Source organism: Trachemys scripta, chromosome 5, assembly GCF_013100865.1.
Source record: "Trachemys scripta elegans isolate TJP31775 chromosome 5, CAS_Tse_1.0, whole genome shotgun sequence".
In the NCBI taxonomy this organism is placed as follows: Eukaryota; Metazoa; Chordata; order Testudines; family Emydidae; genus Trachemys; species Trachemys scripta.
Genome location: NC_048302.1, coordinates 51,865,075 through 51,882,287, shown reverse-complemented (window position 1 = coordinate 51,882,287; position 17,213 = coordinate 51,865,075). Strand labels below are relative to the sequence as shown.

General features: G+C 37.7%; 1 protein-coding gene across 3 annotated transcripts in view; it reads left to right on the top strand.

Annotated features, from left to right (window-relative positions):
- Window positions 1-468: 468 nt before the first annotated feature.
- Window positions 469-17,213, top strand: part of INPP4B (inositol polyphosphate-4-phosphatase type II B) — a 301,350-nt gene continuing 284,605 nt past the window's right edge. For 2 of the 3 annotated variants that reach the window (XM_034771367.1, XM_034771370.1), the window contains exons 1-3: window positions 469-549; window positions 6,098-6,311; window positions 8,004-8,048. In XM_034771367.1, coding sequence (XP_034627258.1) covers window positions 514-549; window positions 6,098-6,311; window positions 8,004-8,048 — 295 coding nt within the window. In that variant the 5' untranslated portion in view covers window positions 469-513. The remainder of the gene's footprint in view (window positions 550-6,097; window positions 6,312-8,003; window positions 8,049-17,213) is intronic. The other variant, XM_034771368.1, reaches the window with a different exon arrangement.

Below are 17,213 nucleotides of genomic sequence, written 5' to 3'. Positions count from 1 at the left end.
TGTGAAGTTTCATACTATGGGCATGTTTTCCAGACCTTGAATCTTGCTTGTAGCTCTACCAACTTCTTCCCAATTTTTCAACATCTTTTTTGAAGCATGGAATAAAATTTAGCAAAGGAATACTAAACGTTTTCCTATTTTTTCAATGGGAAGAAGGAAATAAGAATGGAGGTTTTATTGGTAGACATGCAGCAAAAATAGCTCTGCTAGACACAATTAGCAAGAATAATTTCCAACAGGACATATTTGCATGCTCATCTGAAAGGAGTATACATACAAACAAATGTGATTGGAGATGGAAAATACCTTGAAATATCCTGAAGCATACTTGGATATGAAAAAGTGAATTTCTATTACAAGTAAATTATTATAAATAAGAAGTATTTCTTGTAAGTATAATTCAGAGTTCAACAACAATGAGCAATTCATCTGACATTTGGCTAGGTATCCAGTAAAACATTGGGACAAGATGACTACGCACTGAAGAGAGAACACCCTGCAAACTACCATCACATGCAAACTCTAATAAGGCCATATACGGTGGGAAAGGTAATATGTCACACTTATTATTAAATATTCAGGATTTCATCATGCATGATATCCATTAAGATTACCATCAGTAGGTGATATTAATTCAAGAGTAGCAGGAATTTGTGAGAAAATGTTTGAGTGTTAGTACAAACTTTCAGTGCTCTAGAGCTGAAAGTAAAAGACACAATAGTTGTTGAGTTATGTTTATGACTGTCATAGTTTGGTTAGATAATGCAAGTGTGGGGAGCAAGACCTACTAATGGTTGCTGGCCTTACCTATCATAGTTTGGAATTCACCAAGGACAGAAATAATGACGATTCTCGATAGTTGTCAAGGTTCCCTCCCCACTCTGAACTTTAGAGTACAGATGTGGGGACCTGCATGAAAGACCCCCTAAGCTTATTTTTACCAGCTTAGGTTAATTTTAAGCTGCCACCACCAAGTTTTCCAAATATTTAGAGAGAGCCACTTGGAACTCTGCCTTTCCCCAAATATCTTTCAAGTCTCTCACCCCCCTTTTCCTGGGCAGATTTGAGAATAATTTCCCACCCCCCACCCCCAAGTCCATACACCCCTTTTCCTGGGTACACTCGAGAGAATCCCCTCACCAATTAGTCCTGGTGAACACAGATCCAGAGCCTTGGATCTTAAAACAATGAAAAAATCAATCAGATTCTTAAAAGAAGAATTTTATTAAAAGAAAAGGTAAAAATCATCTCTGTAAAATCAGGATGGAAAATAACTTTAAAGAGTAATCAGATTCAAGGAGCCCAGAGGAACCCCCTCTAGCCTTAGGTTCAAAGTTACAGCAAACAGAGGTAAACCCTCTAGCAAAAGGAACATTTACAAGTTGATAAAACAAAGATAAAACTAACATGCCTTACCTGGCTGTTACTTACAAGTTTGAAATATGAGAGACTTGTGCAGAAAGATTTGGAGAACATGGATTGATGTCCTGTCCCTCTTAGTCCCAAGAACGAACACACCCAAAACAAAGAGCACACAAACAAAAGCCTTCCCCCGTCCCCACCCAAGATTTGAAAGTATCTAGTCCTCTTATTGATCCTTTGGGTCAGGTGTCAGCCAGGTTACCTGAGCTTCTTAACCCTTTAAAGGTAAAAGGATTTTGGTGCCTCTGGCCAGGAGGGATTTTATAGTATTGTATACAGGAGGGTTGTTACCCTTCCCTTTCTAGTTATGACAATAGTACTGACAAGTGTGGGAGTAATGAGGTGTTGAACACTGGCAGTTACCTTTTGACTTTACTGATAGTTCTGGGCACTCAATAAGTCTCAAATCACGTGATAAATTTGGGGGAGTAGAGGTGAGAATTGGTTTGGGTATACCTGTAACTGCCAGAATGTGTCAGAAAAGGAAGGTGCTTTGGGGAGTGTCAGCTCTTCTATCATATACATTTATATATGTTTGTTCCTGTCATTTTAGAGTAATAATATCACCTAGCGCTTGTGTAGTGCTTTTCATCAATAGACCTCAAAGTGCTTTACAAGGAAGGCCAGTATCATTAACCCCATTTTACAGAAAGGGAAACTGAGGCCCAAAGCAGTGAAATGACTGCTCAAAGTCATCAAGCAGACCAAAGGCAGAGCTGGAAATTGAACCCAGATCTCCTGAGGTCACACTCTAGTCTCTGTTCTCTAAACCACACTGCCTCCTGAGTAGGCTGATGTTTCTGGTGGGAGTGGGTATTATTCCCAGCTAGAAGAGCAATCTACTCTTTTAGAAAGGCTATATTTAGTACATTCTGTGAATCTTGCAATATTTATATTCAGCATTTTGGTTATTGGTATATCACGGTGTTGTATAAATAATTACATGGTCTCCCTTGCTCCAGAATAGGTGTGGTATTGATTTAATGAAATGTGTGAAAAGTGAAAAGGATATGGTGCAGTGTGAGAGAGAACCTGATGGTGTTAAAAGAAGCAAATTGTTATGCTTCAGCAATGTGAGAAAACTAAGTTATGTACCATGTTATATTCATTTCAGATATCTTCAGGCGCTCTTCATGAGGGATCTAAATGGAGATTATAATGGCAACTTATATATGTTTGTTCTCAGCATTGCCTTCCCCACCAAAAAAAGAAGATAAAATTTTTAATTAAATTCTTTATCTTTGATTGAAAATTTAACTTTCAAAGGAAGATTAACACACCATCATCAGTAACCATGGGATGATTTCATCACTGCTAATTTGAACCTGAAATGCATCAGCATATAGAATTCAGCCAGCTTTGTGAATTAAGAGCCTCTGATGTCTGTATTAGAAATATCCTGTAGATATAATTTACGTATCAAAGCTTCCATTCTACTTTTGTTACAGCATATGGTGTTAGCTGTGATGGTGCTTTATATTTTAGAGTGACAGTGGCTCATTGATATTCCCAACCATTTTCCACTGCTGAGGTAGAAATTCAGAATTACTCTTTGCCAGTGAGTGTGAAGAGAGAGAAAAACCTTTAGACATTTTGAACTCTTTTTAAAGTATTTGGCATATAAAACATATCATTTTAAAATATGCTCTAGAAAAGAGTAGCTGTCACTTGACAGCATAGGCACTGAGCACATGTTCTGTACATAGCTGTCCAATAAATACACCAAGGATTTTTTTATATTGACCCATAAGGATTTATATTTATAACTCTGATTAACGGAAATAAAGCATGTTAATACTTGGCACAGTTTGCCATTCTTCCTGTCACTTCTGCATGGTTAGTATAATAAAGCTTTGTTTAAAAATTAGATTGACAATTAATACGAAGCGAGGAATTAAAAAACAACAACTTTTCTTAGAAGCTTAAAATGTGCATTGTTGAACTGCAGCCTTTTCAATGACAGTATCTTTCCAGGGATATCCTGGAGCTTTCAATTCTTTATTCTGATTATCTATTTCACGTTATGAATATATTTTACTGATAAAGTGAAACATCATCCAGGTAACACACATAACGTAGGAATTTGCAGAAATATCTACTTAAAGGGACATTGTCAAGATTAATCTCAGATACATATTTAAAAATGAAAATGCAATTCTGTGCTTTAAACTACTTTGCAGTATCACTTTTTAATCTTTAGGAACCAAGAAGAAAGTGCTAGCTACTGTTGTTAGACTGGGGTGGAGGAGATAGGGGCTAATGCTTTTTCAATAAACTTGTTTTCACTTGAGCGGGGGACATAGCACCAAAAGAGTCTGGTATATTGTAGATAGTGGGGATGGAGGAAGGCTGTCCCTGTGTCTATGGGGGTATCTCCACTTTTCTCTGTGACACTTCTTTATTTGACAGCAGTTCTGTTGTCAGGTTCTTTGAATTCTTTGTTTGAATTACAGGAGTCCTAAGGGACCATAACCCTTTATATTTTTATATAGACCCTGATAAGAAAATAATGGCATGACTTTAAAACTCTTATCACACAAAAAGGGTGAGTCCAGGCTCCATTGAAATCAATGGCAAAAGTCTTATTGACTTCAGTAGAGTCCAAGAGTTCATCTGAAATGTGTGTCGTGTTGTAAGATGCTATGGTAAACAGCATTGTGCCTAATATAGTGTTGCTTTGCCACTACTGTTTTGTACAGTTATTCCTTAGTTGTAGAATATAAAGTATTTTGTTGTCCACACATGGAATGCTTTCTGTGTGGAATATATTTCAACATGAATATAATAACCCTGCCACTTGCAGCACGCTAGGGATTTAATGAAATCTGAGGATTTTCCACAATAAATCCTTATTTTCAGGAGGTTTCAATTCAACTAAATATTATCTCTGGACTGAAACTTGGCATTAAAGATCTAAGGCTGAGAGGTATTTTACTACTTACCTTTGGGGGAAAAATTGCTTGGCAATTTTGAGATATGAGAGCAAAGAAAAACTAGAAATGATTATTATATTAATACAATTTTACTCAATTATTTTTTTGCCTTTAGTGTGAATTATTCAGTTTTTGGTATTGAAAAAGATAACCCATTACTTTTTCTGTTTTGAAAATAGTTTACAGTACATGTATAATTTGTTGGGGGTTTTTTGTATATGAATTTTTTGCATGTATATATTGACACAGTAGATAGAATATATAGTCTATCAAGTGTTTGATCTGCAAACTAAAATGTCTTCATATTTGCATTGACATGGAACCTTTGTAGGCTGTCATGATAATTGCACCCAGGCTTATCTGACAGATGCAGTTGTTATGGTCAATGATTTTAGAATTGCAAAATCCTTGGTACAAGTTAATCGTAATTTTTCTGAAATGTAGTTTGGAAGTTCGAGGCCTCAAAATTGGTTCATATCCGGCCAGACTACATTGAATAACATCCCCCTTCCCCATCCTTCAAACACACACATCTTTTTCAGGTTCATGTGTATTAAATGATACAGTATGCTTTAAGTGCTTAGCATACAGCAATTCTGACTGCCAGGGTTAAGGGGTGAATAGAAGTAGGGTGGTTCCAATCCCAAAAGACGCATTTCCTCTGAAAGCAGATGTTTTCTTTCTGGCTGGTGATAGAATGCTTGTATGCAAAATCACTGTTCCTGTTTATGTTCAAAATAAGTATATTTTAATAGGTTTGCATTTTAGTTATAAAACTTGTTGCATTTGTTTTTTTTGGCAACCTTTTCTCAAGCAGGCTAGCTTGGATATCCAAACTGCCTTAATGATCGTTTCTGTACCTCTATAGACCTGTTGTTATAATATTAATTGTGTTTGCCCTAACTGTATTGTCCACTTGTAACAATTTGTCCATTGTTACACCAGTGTTACCAGTACTTGCCTAAATTAAATGACTTAACCCCTTTCGTTTCTTTTCTACATGTGACTCTAAAATAGTCAGATTTTTAAACACCTAGATACTTTGTTCTTTGCTAATTCTAATTAAATGAGTGGCCCTGGCTATTACCTGCATTTCCTTGGGAGCCTAAATGGTTTTTCTTCCCTCTTCTTAAAGTGTGATCATTAAACAATTTACACGTTTATCAGGCAGGATAGCAGACTTGTGCATAGTCATGAGGTTGGAAATTCCCACATACAATCTGTTGTCTCCTCATGGAGGAGCTGTGCCATCCTAAATTATCTCCACTTATTGATAAGTAGTATTCTGCCAAGATGGATGAGAGGCTGAGTGTAAAGTACAGTTCTAATAGAAGAAATGGACATATTCACCTTAGTGATTCCCACCAGTCCCTTTGTCAGAATGCTGTCTGCTGCCTCTGCTAAATTGTTTATGTTGGCTGCCCTGAAAGCTACCTGCTGAGCAGTAGAATCCACGCTGAAAAAAGATTTCCCATTTCAATTTGATGATTCTGCCACCTAGTTTTCCAGTACATTAACTGCTTTGGGAACTGCTGTGTAGCATGAACTTAGTGGTTCACTGAATGGGAAGCAACAGGGGTTTGATTCAAGAGGTGTATGAGGTGTGTGTGGTTCTGTGACAGAAATAATAGATGTATACTGTAATGGTGTATATTATACATAGTATCATCCTGCCATTATCTCCAACCTATTCCTTAATATCTGCATTCCTAAAAAAGTGTCTTAATATTTTCTGAATGCAGAGTTTTAGAGCAGAGACCCAGATCTTTACCGTGAAGCTGCATCTAAAGCAGACTGTGAATTGTGGGCTGTGGCACTTGGAGAAGCAAACTCAGAATAAAACTCAGCAGTTCCAGAGGTTGATCATGGAAATTAAAGAGGAGAGAACATCAGATGAGGCACAGCACTTTCTTCCTGCATCACAGGCAGACAATCTTAGGGAGCCTCCGTTTACAAGTAAGCCTGTATACTCTTTCTTTCATGTTACACTGTGAATACTACTTTTAAAATGCCCCAAATTCTGTAATTGCACAAATCAATGGACATGTTGGAATTATAGTACAATTTAAATTGTTGACTAACAATTGGCTGTACCAGAGGAAATAAACGGATTAATATTTTATTTAAACATTATTACTGTTTTAGATTTATGCAAATAACCTCCTTGGGGGGAACAAAGGGTGTGATAACTACATTCTGATTTTTTTTATAAGATTTAAAAACTGGTAAATTGAAAGAAAAATACATGAACACATAAACTACAACATAGTACAATATACATTTGGTAAACTTAAGAAAGAGAGATGGCTAATTTCATCACTAATACTATGGAATTGTTCCTTGAGAACACCTAACAGTATGTTAACTCCTATTCAGTGTACTAAATTCTGAAGATATGAAGTTAGTTATGAACTGAATCCTTTTTAGAGGATTTCAGTTCCCCAGTTACTTACCCATGTCAAATGTATATCCAACCTTCCTATTAAAGTCATGTTATAGACCAATCTGCTGAAAGTGGAGATGGTGCGCTTCAATTTTGTGAAATCTAGTTGTCAGAGCAGTTAATTATGTTTTTGAAAAACATGATTATATGTAGTTTATAAAGGCATTTTTAAATATTGCTATTATAAACTCTCCAGGATAGTTCATTCTGCAACTTTAAACTTTTGCAGAGAGCATACAGTTTTTCATTCTTTCATTTCATAGCCAAAAACTCCTTCCCTGTTGACTTCCATGCAAGTTCCTCTTTGTTATCATAGCCCCTTCTGTTTGAGCCTTTCTTTAGTAATGCTCAGTGGCAACAGGAGGCAGTTACAGTATGTCGTTCATCAATATTGCAGCCGTTTTCCAGTTATCTTCTGTGGAGGTTGAGCAATGCACGGTTACTTGAGCTGTTTCCCTCATTATCCCTATTGGTCGGCTTTGCAACTTAATGGTCCCTCTCAGACCCGGACGAATTAGGAACATGTTGCCATTTAAAATACAACAAATTATGTGCAACATTAAAGCACACTTCTAAAATGCAAGGGATTATAGTATACTCATACTCAGTATAAGAGAAAGGGAATTAATTTCCCTTCTTTTATATATAAACTTATGGACATTTTGCTGTACTGCAGTTTCTTGATAAAATAATATATGGTAAAGTGTTCTACTTTTGTTAACCTGATTTATATGCTTTGAGTAAATGTGGATATTGTTGTTGCAGTTTATGGTTTGATGGCTTATGCATTTAAAATGAACAATTACATACCATATTTTTCAGAGATATTTAGGCAACTGGGCAGTGTTGTGTTTGTAAACGTATTTAAAAATAAATCATATGAATATATCAGAAAGCGTACATCAGTAAAGGTTTTCTATTTTTTGAATTATTTTTTATTCTTCTACCTACACACACAAGGTAAAAGTGGTGTGATCTCTCAAAAAATGTGAATAAGACAAAACGTGGGTTTTTGTTTCTATATTGGCACTTTATGAAAAGGTCTCTTCTACAGTATAATTTCCTTTAAAAACATAAAAAAAAAAAAAGGTAGATGCTTCCAGCAGTGGCAAGAAGATATTGATATATAAGTAAAGCAAGTTAAGATTACAGTATATAAAACTATAATTTACATATTTTCGAACTTTTTTTTTTAATATTAAAAGGTATCCAGAGGATTGCGAATGAGTCAAAGCTGGAGTTTGTCCTGGGTAAGTCATAGTTTTGATTTCTGTACAGAATGGACTGTATGGACATATTCTGTGTCTATAATATTACGTACTAGTTTTAAAAAATTGACAACTGTGTATAGTAGATATTGTGTGCCTATGTTGGAAATATTGGGGCTAGATTCTCAGCTGGTGTAAATTGCTGTAGTGCCATTGACTTAAGTAGATCTACTTCATTTTATATCAACTGTATGGTATGGCCCATAATGTTTTATAAAACATTATATATTCTGGGCTAAGTATTGAAAATCCCTATGTTTAAACTATGGGCAGCTCTATATTTTATTCCGCTATAATACTGTACCTTTGAATAATATATATATTTAGTTAAAAGCACAACTATTCCTTTGTAGGGAAAGGTTAATATCAATCTGTCTTTCTACTATATTTCTCCTTCCTCTAGTGCATTTACAGGGGAGCAGTCTGTTTCAGAAGGTATTCTGTTAGTACATACCACCCACTCTATATAATATGGTTAGGAGAGTTCAGTCGGTCAAGCAGACTAATTGGCTGAACATGTTTCCTCATTGTTAACTTGATGTTTGGTAGCAGAAAGCATTTAAATTAAATTATTTCCTGATTTTTTTTGTTTTAGTTATTTAAGTTAACCCTCCATACTCCAAATTAGATTCCCTCATGCTCAGTTAGACTGAATCCCTTTGAGTTACTTACACCCACTATCAATGTCTAAAGCAGGATAAACTGGTGAAGTAAACACATTAAGGAGCCAGAAGTAAGTTCATTAAAGCAGTATACTTTACACAGTCTTATGCTCCTTAGACATTGGTGGAATTCTGTAAGTAGGTCTAAGGAAGTCTAAGTTCGTGTAATGAGTCTATTAGTATAAGGGGTCTAATGTATACATTACTTCCCAGTTTGGCCCTGTGACTCTAAAGAAGAGTAACTCATTAACTCTAAGGGAGTGTAAGTTGATGTAATAAACATAATGAGGAAACTGGAAGAAATTATGTTACATCCCCTTAAGTCCCTGTAAACTTTCATAGACTTGTTTAAACTTGCCTCTGAATTTGGCACTTGAATCTAGAAGAGAAACTCCAACAGATCATAGCTGTAAAATTTGTTAGTTTGGGCCTAAACTGGTGGCCTGTCTTTCTAATCTAATTTATTTTATATGTAAGATATTAGTCACCTAGGATCTAGACTCTAAAGAAAATGTATAAATATTATAGATATGTGTGTATGAGTAGGTTAGTTTATGTGTGTCAATAAATACACTTTTTAAAATTCTAAAATATAAATAAATGATATTGTGCAGTTACTATCATTTAGGGGTAACTTTGCAGGTCCTCTGTCATTAGTGGTGAGTTGTACAGTAAATAACTTTCACAAATGATTGTCACTGGCAATTAAAATCCAGTGCTTTTTCAGGTACTTGGCTTGTGCCCTTAGGAGTTTCATTGGCTCACTGCCATTTAAAATAATGACACTGAATATCAGTGCTGCACAGACATTGCATTCCTGTACAGCAGCAAAGGTCTTGCATGCTGTATATTAAACATATAGTTATATTGATCAGGGTTAAACAATGATTTGTAAATTTTCAAAGATTTCCACTAGGTTTCTTAGCCTGCTCAAACTGTTATTAATTGGAGTCATGAGGCTAAAACCCTTCACATTTCAGAACATTTGGGAGTGATTGACTGTGATTTATAATAGCTTAACACAAATAAATCAAATATTGCAGTAAGATTGCATGATTCTCTAATGTTCATTATTTTGGGATCTGCGGTTTATCAGAGCTTCCAATAAACAAGCGTCTGTGGTCTTTAGGTTCTTGAAGACCATTTCTGATATGTCCATTTTTTTGAAGCTTAGGTCTCTTGAGTCTTTACTTTTTAAACTCACCTTGCTGTTTGGCTTTCCTAGTCATGCTGCTCTGTTCTGTTTGCTGGCAGTGGAGTGAAATGTATTAAAATCCTGTTTTCTGAAGTCTTATGAGCAATGCAAGAAGAAGCACATGAAATTCAATGCAGAGAACTGAGTGGGGGACAAGAACAGAGCAAAGGAAGAGCAGGAAGGGAGGAAATAAGTATGTGACTGATGCAACACCCATTGAATTCAGTGAGAATCTTTCCATGGACATCAATAAACACTGGATCAGGACTAATAAGGATTGGCCTCTTCTAGAGTTTCTTTTTCAATTGCTTTTAAAAAAATGTGTGCTCTTACTAATTCTTCCTAGTGTTAAAATTTCATTCAATTACTAAGGTATGTGATCCAAGGAATTGGTGATTTTGGGGATCCCCCAATGCAGTCTTCAGAAGTTTGACTATCTAGTGGTGTTTGCATTTACTTTTAGAGCAAAAGAGAAAACACAACAAGGAAGGAAGGAACAAAGCAGAGGAGGAAGTGGATAAGAAAAGCAGACAAGACAGTTAGTTAATAAAGTGCTCAGATACGACGGCAATGTGCATGGTATAAAAACTTAGAAGGAATTAACAAACTCTAATTTGGGCATATTATTTATTCATCCTGCCATGGCCAGTGGAAATGGATTTTATATATTCCTGCCATAGCAGACAATTAGGTACCAAGGTGATGGTGCTCAGATATCACAATGATTGATGGGGTATAAGAATCCAGATAGATAGTTGGTAAAGATTGTGTCAGCTTTGTATAGATTTTGTGCTGGCACATAAGAGAATGGCTTTATGGGCATTATTCAATTTATAAAACATCCCTGAAATTTTGCAGTATGTCCTGAAATGTTTCTGAGATTTGAAGGACTGTTTCATATTTGTTTCTTGTATAGCTTTAGCTTATTTCCAGCATAATAATAATAATGGTATAGGTATAGTCACTGATGTAAAAATCTAATTGAATAGAATTTTTCACAGGATTCAGAGGGAGTGTGGTACTCAGTGGGTTAATGATGAAATTGAAATCTATAGGGCACTTGTATTTTTTTTTCCAAGAGGGGTTTGAAAGTGGAGCTGTCTGCCTGTACAAGTAAAAGGTTTAGTTCTTTCTGTCATAACATTTCTCCCTGAATAATATTGTGATAGTGCTTAATTGTAGAAGGTCATGAAGCTGATTTAACTCTGCATTTGAAACCCAAATATTACACTGCTCAAGTACTCTGATTAAATGTTTTCTTCAACTCCAGTGCACCATCTGTAGTTCTTTAGGCAGCAGCTCTTGTCACGTGACTGGTAAGCAGAAACATCATTTTAACCATGCCAAAATTTGATGTCCGAGTCCTGGTCCTGCCACAACTCCCCCAGTCACCAGTTTCCGCAATGCTTTGTTATACTGTGAGTTAAACAGATGACAAAAGAAGTATTAATTAGTCCAAAGCAGATCAATGAAAACAAAAGGTGGAGTGAGTCCAGGCAATAAACATTTATTTATCAGAGAGCTATGCCAACCCACTGCTGCTGGATGTATTTGGCTTTATTGGTCTCAAGACTCTGAACTAGGGTTGTCTCCTGTCTGGGTTTTGGCTTCTGTGTCCGGGTGCCATTTAGGGTTGCCGGGTGCCCAGTTTTTGACTGGAAATTCTGGTCAAAAAGGGGACCTGGCAACCCTAAATGGCACCTGACCCAAAAGTCCGGTTACCAGAGTGTCGGGGGAGATGCTGGGTCATTAACCCATGCCAGCCCCGCTCAGCTGGGACCGCCTCCTACCTACAGGCAGGCTCCTTGAGACCATCCAGCGAGCGACAGGGAGAGGGGAGTGAGTGATGGGGTCAAGAGGAAGAGGTGGCGCACTGGCAGGGCCTTGGGAAAAGAGGCAGGGAGGGGGCAAGGCGTTGGTTGTCTGGTTACCAGCAATTAGAAGGCTGGCAACCCTACTCTGAGCCTTAGAGTGGGAGATCTTGGAACTATGTGTTCTTTTGAGACACTTAGTAACCAACTGCTCTGGTAAACCTGTCTGAGTGCAGAGAAGCCTCTTGAGAGCGCAGGAAACCCTAAACCCAATCTACATCTTTTATAAAGAGGTTGATTTTGATTTAAAAAGTCTTAAATGTTTTTAGATGTAGCTACTTGGGAAATCACCTCTTTCCCCCCCATGTGGTGTTACATTTGTGATGAGCAGAGGTACCTGAGCTAACACTCTCCTGGATTAAAAGTAAGAGACTAGTGATAGGACATTTTCCATTTAAAAAAAAAGTCATTAGCTACGGAGCATACTCCACTCTTGTTGACCTTCAGGGCATGCTAGAGGCTTCTCTCTTCTCCAGCAGCCTTTTTGTAATAGAATGAGTTGAGGCATATGGGGTGGGTGGATAAAAGAGATTTTTCTTGAGTGATGTTAGCCTCTCCATAGCTAAGGTTAAAGTTTGTTTCCCATTATAAACACAGTTAAGCTCTACAGCTCCTTCCTCCCAAATTTCTGCAAAAGGAAACCAATCTTCCTGAATTTCATATGCCATATACTGTCCCAGAGTAGAGAATTGTTATGGCTGCTCTGCATCTGTGGCATGATTAAAATCAGCTGGACTACACCAGATATTTTATCTGCTTTGCACCACTCCAATGCTACAAATTAGTCATCATCCATCACTGGAGTTGTGTGAGCAATTGGAGTTGTATCAGTAAATTGGTTTTTACAAATTTCGCTTTCATCTTTAAGGCTCTGCATATCTCTTCTCTGGCCTATTCATCTCACTCTTTACAAATTGCCCCACCCCCACCTCTCCTGGGTCTCCTCCACTCTCCTAACTACATCAGCCTAGATGCCCTGTTTGTTCTTTTTCATTTTGTCTGAATAAGGCTTCTGCCTGTCACTTGTGATAAGAAAAACTGACTCAAGAGTCCTAGTCTGGAGTACTGGAGGTGCTGAAACATCACCTTCAGGAACAGATTTGAAATGTAAGTAGGGACGTCGATAAAGGAACAATTCCTATCTTCTATCCAATGTAGCATTACTCCTGCTTGTTCCTTTTTTAGCTAATTAGCTATCATCTCAGTAAGCATGTCTAATTGTTGATAGAGCTGCTCACAGAAAATGTTTTCACCTTGTATGGCATCCGTTGTTACTTAAAGATATTTGGAAAATTGGAACTACCTTGGGGCTCTGTTCATTACATTGTTATGATTTGTGTAAACTCGGATTCCATGTAGGTTATAGGGATAAAAATCCCACACCAACCTTTCTGTGTAATTGGTGTTTGTCAGCCCAGGCTTCCTATTGAGCACAATGATGCTCATGTGCTCTGCAGTGGGTCATAGCATGTGGTGAACCTGTGTGCGGGAAAGAGAGAAATGACTGACAGACTGGTACCAACAGCAGAGGATCTGAGAGGGCAGCTGCGTTTTTGGGCACCAGGAGTAGCAGAATCAAGAGCAGACTGTTTTGAAGCACTTATCTTCCCTTTGTGCTATAAACTCAACCTGTTTTCCACTGGTTTGCCAAAAGCTGTTGCTTCTTTTATGAATAATTTCCCCCTGAACTAATTTGTTCCAGGCATACAGTATGTGACAGCTTTGTAAATACAAATGTGTATAAAACAGGGCTCTGAAAGAGGAAAACTTTTATCCTAAATCCAGGAGCATAAAGTGTTTACTACATAGATTTGCTTACATGTTTTGGAATAAATTCATACATAAGGATAAATTTTGAATAGCTAAAGCTAATCTGTTCAGAGACGAATTTGTGGATATGTGAACTTGAAAAACTATAACTGTTGAAAGGGCTCTGCTGGGATTTAACCATTTTAAGAGAAGGGGGTTTATCACCAATTGTTCTGGAGTGATGCAGCAGATAATAGGAATGAATACTGACAGAACTGTGCAAATGTTGGATTTCTGGTTGCAGATGATGGATTGCTTCCACTTCCAGTAAAGTGAAAGTGCGGAGGAGGGTAGGAAAGAGCTTTTCTTTTTTGTCTTGTATAAAAAAGATTGTTACACTTTTTCAGTAAAACCAGCTTCTCTTTGACATTCTTTTTTGTATTTTTTTGCTACTTTACATATTGCCCGTAATCCTTAAATATAAATGTTGAGTGCTTTTGAAAATTTGACTTAAATCATTTTTGAAAATGGGATTTAGGCACTCAGGAGCCTAAATCTTTTTAAAAGTCAATTGGATTTAAGCACCCAAGTTACTTAGGGACAGCTTTACAAAGGTGTTTAGGCACCTAAAGATGCAGATAAGTGTCTAGTGGGATTTTCAAAAGTGCCTAATAGCAGATTAGGTGCCTAACTCATATTGATTTCGTGCTTAGATGCTTATTTTTAAAATCCCACTAGTTGTCTGTCTGCATCTTTAGGTGCCTAAACACCTTTGTAAATCTGACTCTTAGGGTACATCTATACCGTAAACAGAAACCCGCAGCTTTGAGTCTCAGATCCTGGATCTACAGACTTGAACTGGTGCTACAGTTCTAAAAATAGCTGTGAAGATATTGTGGCTCAGGCCACCTGGCTCCCTCCCCTGGCTTCTGAGCCCAAGCTCCAGCCTGAGCCACAATGTCTATGTAGCTTTTTTTAGTGCTGTAGTGTGAGCCCAGGTCTGTAGACCCAAGCTCTGAGACTTGCTGCCATGGGTTTCTGCTTGCTGTGTATGGCAGTTTTGAAAATTTTACCCATAATCTCTTAAGTGCCTAAAATACTTTTGAAAATGAGGCTTAGGCTCTTAAGACACTTAGGGTACAATTTTCAAAAGTGCCTATGTGTGTCTCTCTTCAATTTTTGTGATTCTAACATATGAATATATGTTGGTTTAAGATGATTATTTCAGGTAAATATAAAAATTCAAAGTTAATTCTTGGTATAAAAAATAATATATAAGAACCCAGCCAGTGGTGCTCAGTTCAGGTACTTTAAGTTGTGAAGATGATAACCAAGTACTCCCTTGAAACCCCTGGGTTGTTCTTTTGTTTACAGGATAAATTCAGTGAACGCTGCCATTGAAACACATTAATTCTGATTGCACTTCCATGAATATAAATCAGAAGTAACTCCAGACACCCTACCCCCATAGGTGCAGCCTCAGAAAAATAATTGGAAAGAACCAGGATGGATAATTTTGTTCAGCTTAAACAAACAATCAAACAAAAAACAGTCAGGTGAGGGACATGACAGATACACAGGGCTAGGGCTATGCAAATTTCTGTCCCCACAGCACATTTTCAAAATAATCTTCTAGAATTTGGTTATTTATTAAATTATTTTGCATGTACCTTTTCTGTTAATTAACATTTTTTATATATTTACTTGGTTCCTCTTACATTTGTTGTTTTCCTTTTCCACTTCACCATGCTTTTTTCCTTTCCTCTTTCTTTTCCTACCTTCCCTAAATTTTGAATCCTCCTTCCCTCCTCCCTCTCTTGTGTTCCCCATTTCCTAACTCTGTACTCTTCCCACTTTTATCTTACACACACACACATTCTGGTAAGCAGTTTTAAGCGTGCTCAATTAAGATGGCCCCAGGGCTCTTCTCCAATAGAAGAATATAAAGATCCTTATCAGTACCCTTGACCCCCATAGATGTGAAAGAAGTAGAAGCCAGCCAAACCAGCATGAGCTACTCCCACACTATTCACAGGAAACTTCAAGAACTCCTAGCCTTCAGCGATCTTTTGGATGGGAGGGCTGGCATATCTATCCCTGCCAACCCTCTCCTTCCCCCAGTATTCTTTTTTGGCTCCCAGCCAGACTCTTCAGGAAGTGACTGGTTGGCTATTCCCCATCCCACCTTTTTGGAGTCAGGGGCAAGACAAGCCTACTCCCACCTTCATCAGTCTCCTGATAAATATCTGCAGGGGGAGGAGTTTTTCTGGCTACTCCCATCCTACAGCTATAAGAACTGGAAACCCACTGCTAGGTCCCACTGCTGCTGGCCTTTAAAACAACAGTTCTTACCCTGAAAGCTGCACTTTCTGCATCACAATACAATAGAGTTAGTAGTATTACAATATCAAGCTGGTTTTGTTTGAATATTTAAAAAGCAGTTATAGTTACACTAAGGCTGCTTTAGAGTTGAAGTATTCTGGTTTCGGTGGCACAGTTGACTGAAATCTCTTATAGTTTTCTCCTCTGCTGTTGGCTCATGCCCCTGCAGTCCTGGCTGTTCTCACTAGACAGAAGAAATGTATAGTATTTTGAAGCTGCAGAGTAGCCAGGCCTAAGCCATGCAGGAAGTCAAAAGAAGAGCTTTCTCTCCCTCCCACAGGGATATTACACCTTCAGGTGGGCAGTTGAGGGAAACAGGTAGATGAAGATACTCAAACTTCTTTCAGCACTTCCCTAAGTTCCTGCTGCCTTTGACTTTCTACTCTTTCCCATCACCCTATCCCTGTTACATCTTTCCCCTCATTAGTTAATGATGGTCTTTCAGGCCAGTGAGGCCCTCTCCTGGCAATGTACTATTTGGCCTCTCAGAGTCTCCTGGACTCTATTTGCAAGATGTATTACCTAATAGGCTTTCAGATGCTTTGTCTCATACATTATTAATAGGGCACCTGCTGCCATGTTCCAGTAATACTGGGGTCTCTCAAGACCCATAATTATGTTACAAATGTAACTACACCTCTATCCCAATATAACATGACTGAATATAAAATTTGGATATAATGCAGTAAAGCAGCGCTCCGGGGAGGGGGTGGGGGGGCTGCGCACTCCGGTGGATCAAAGCAAGTTCAATATAATGTGGTTTCACCTATAACACGGTAAGATTTTTTGGCTCCCGAGGATAGCGTTATATCGGGGTAGAGGTGTATTTTAAAAAATGTGTTACCATATAGCTGAATGCAGTCGTTAAAATGATGGTTCAACTGTATTAGGGATGGCTGGCTAGACAGGGGATTCAGTACTACTAACTTATTACAGTTTGTCAAGTGCTTTGAGAAATCAGAGGGTCTGAGTGCAAGAGTTTACACAGCTTTCTGAGACTAAGACATCCATGAGTGTAGGAGTATTAGGAAATTCCATTCTCACTCTGAGTGAATGCATTCACATATTTTTAGTGTGTCTATATAAAGGATGTCAGAATGTGTTGAATTAATTTGCCACTTGAAGTAGTATGAAGAAGTTAGACTTCCATAGGCTGCAGGAGAGCTGAACAAATAGGAAATAAATTCTGAGAATCCCTTTTGAGAATTTCTGACTGACATGTCTGCTTGTGGGTGTTTTCAACCTCACAACATGTTTCAGTAACACACACATAGCCAAACTTCATAAC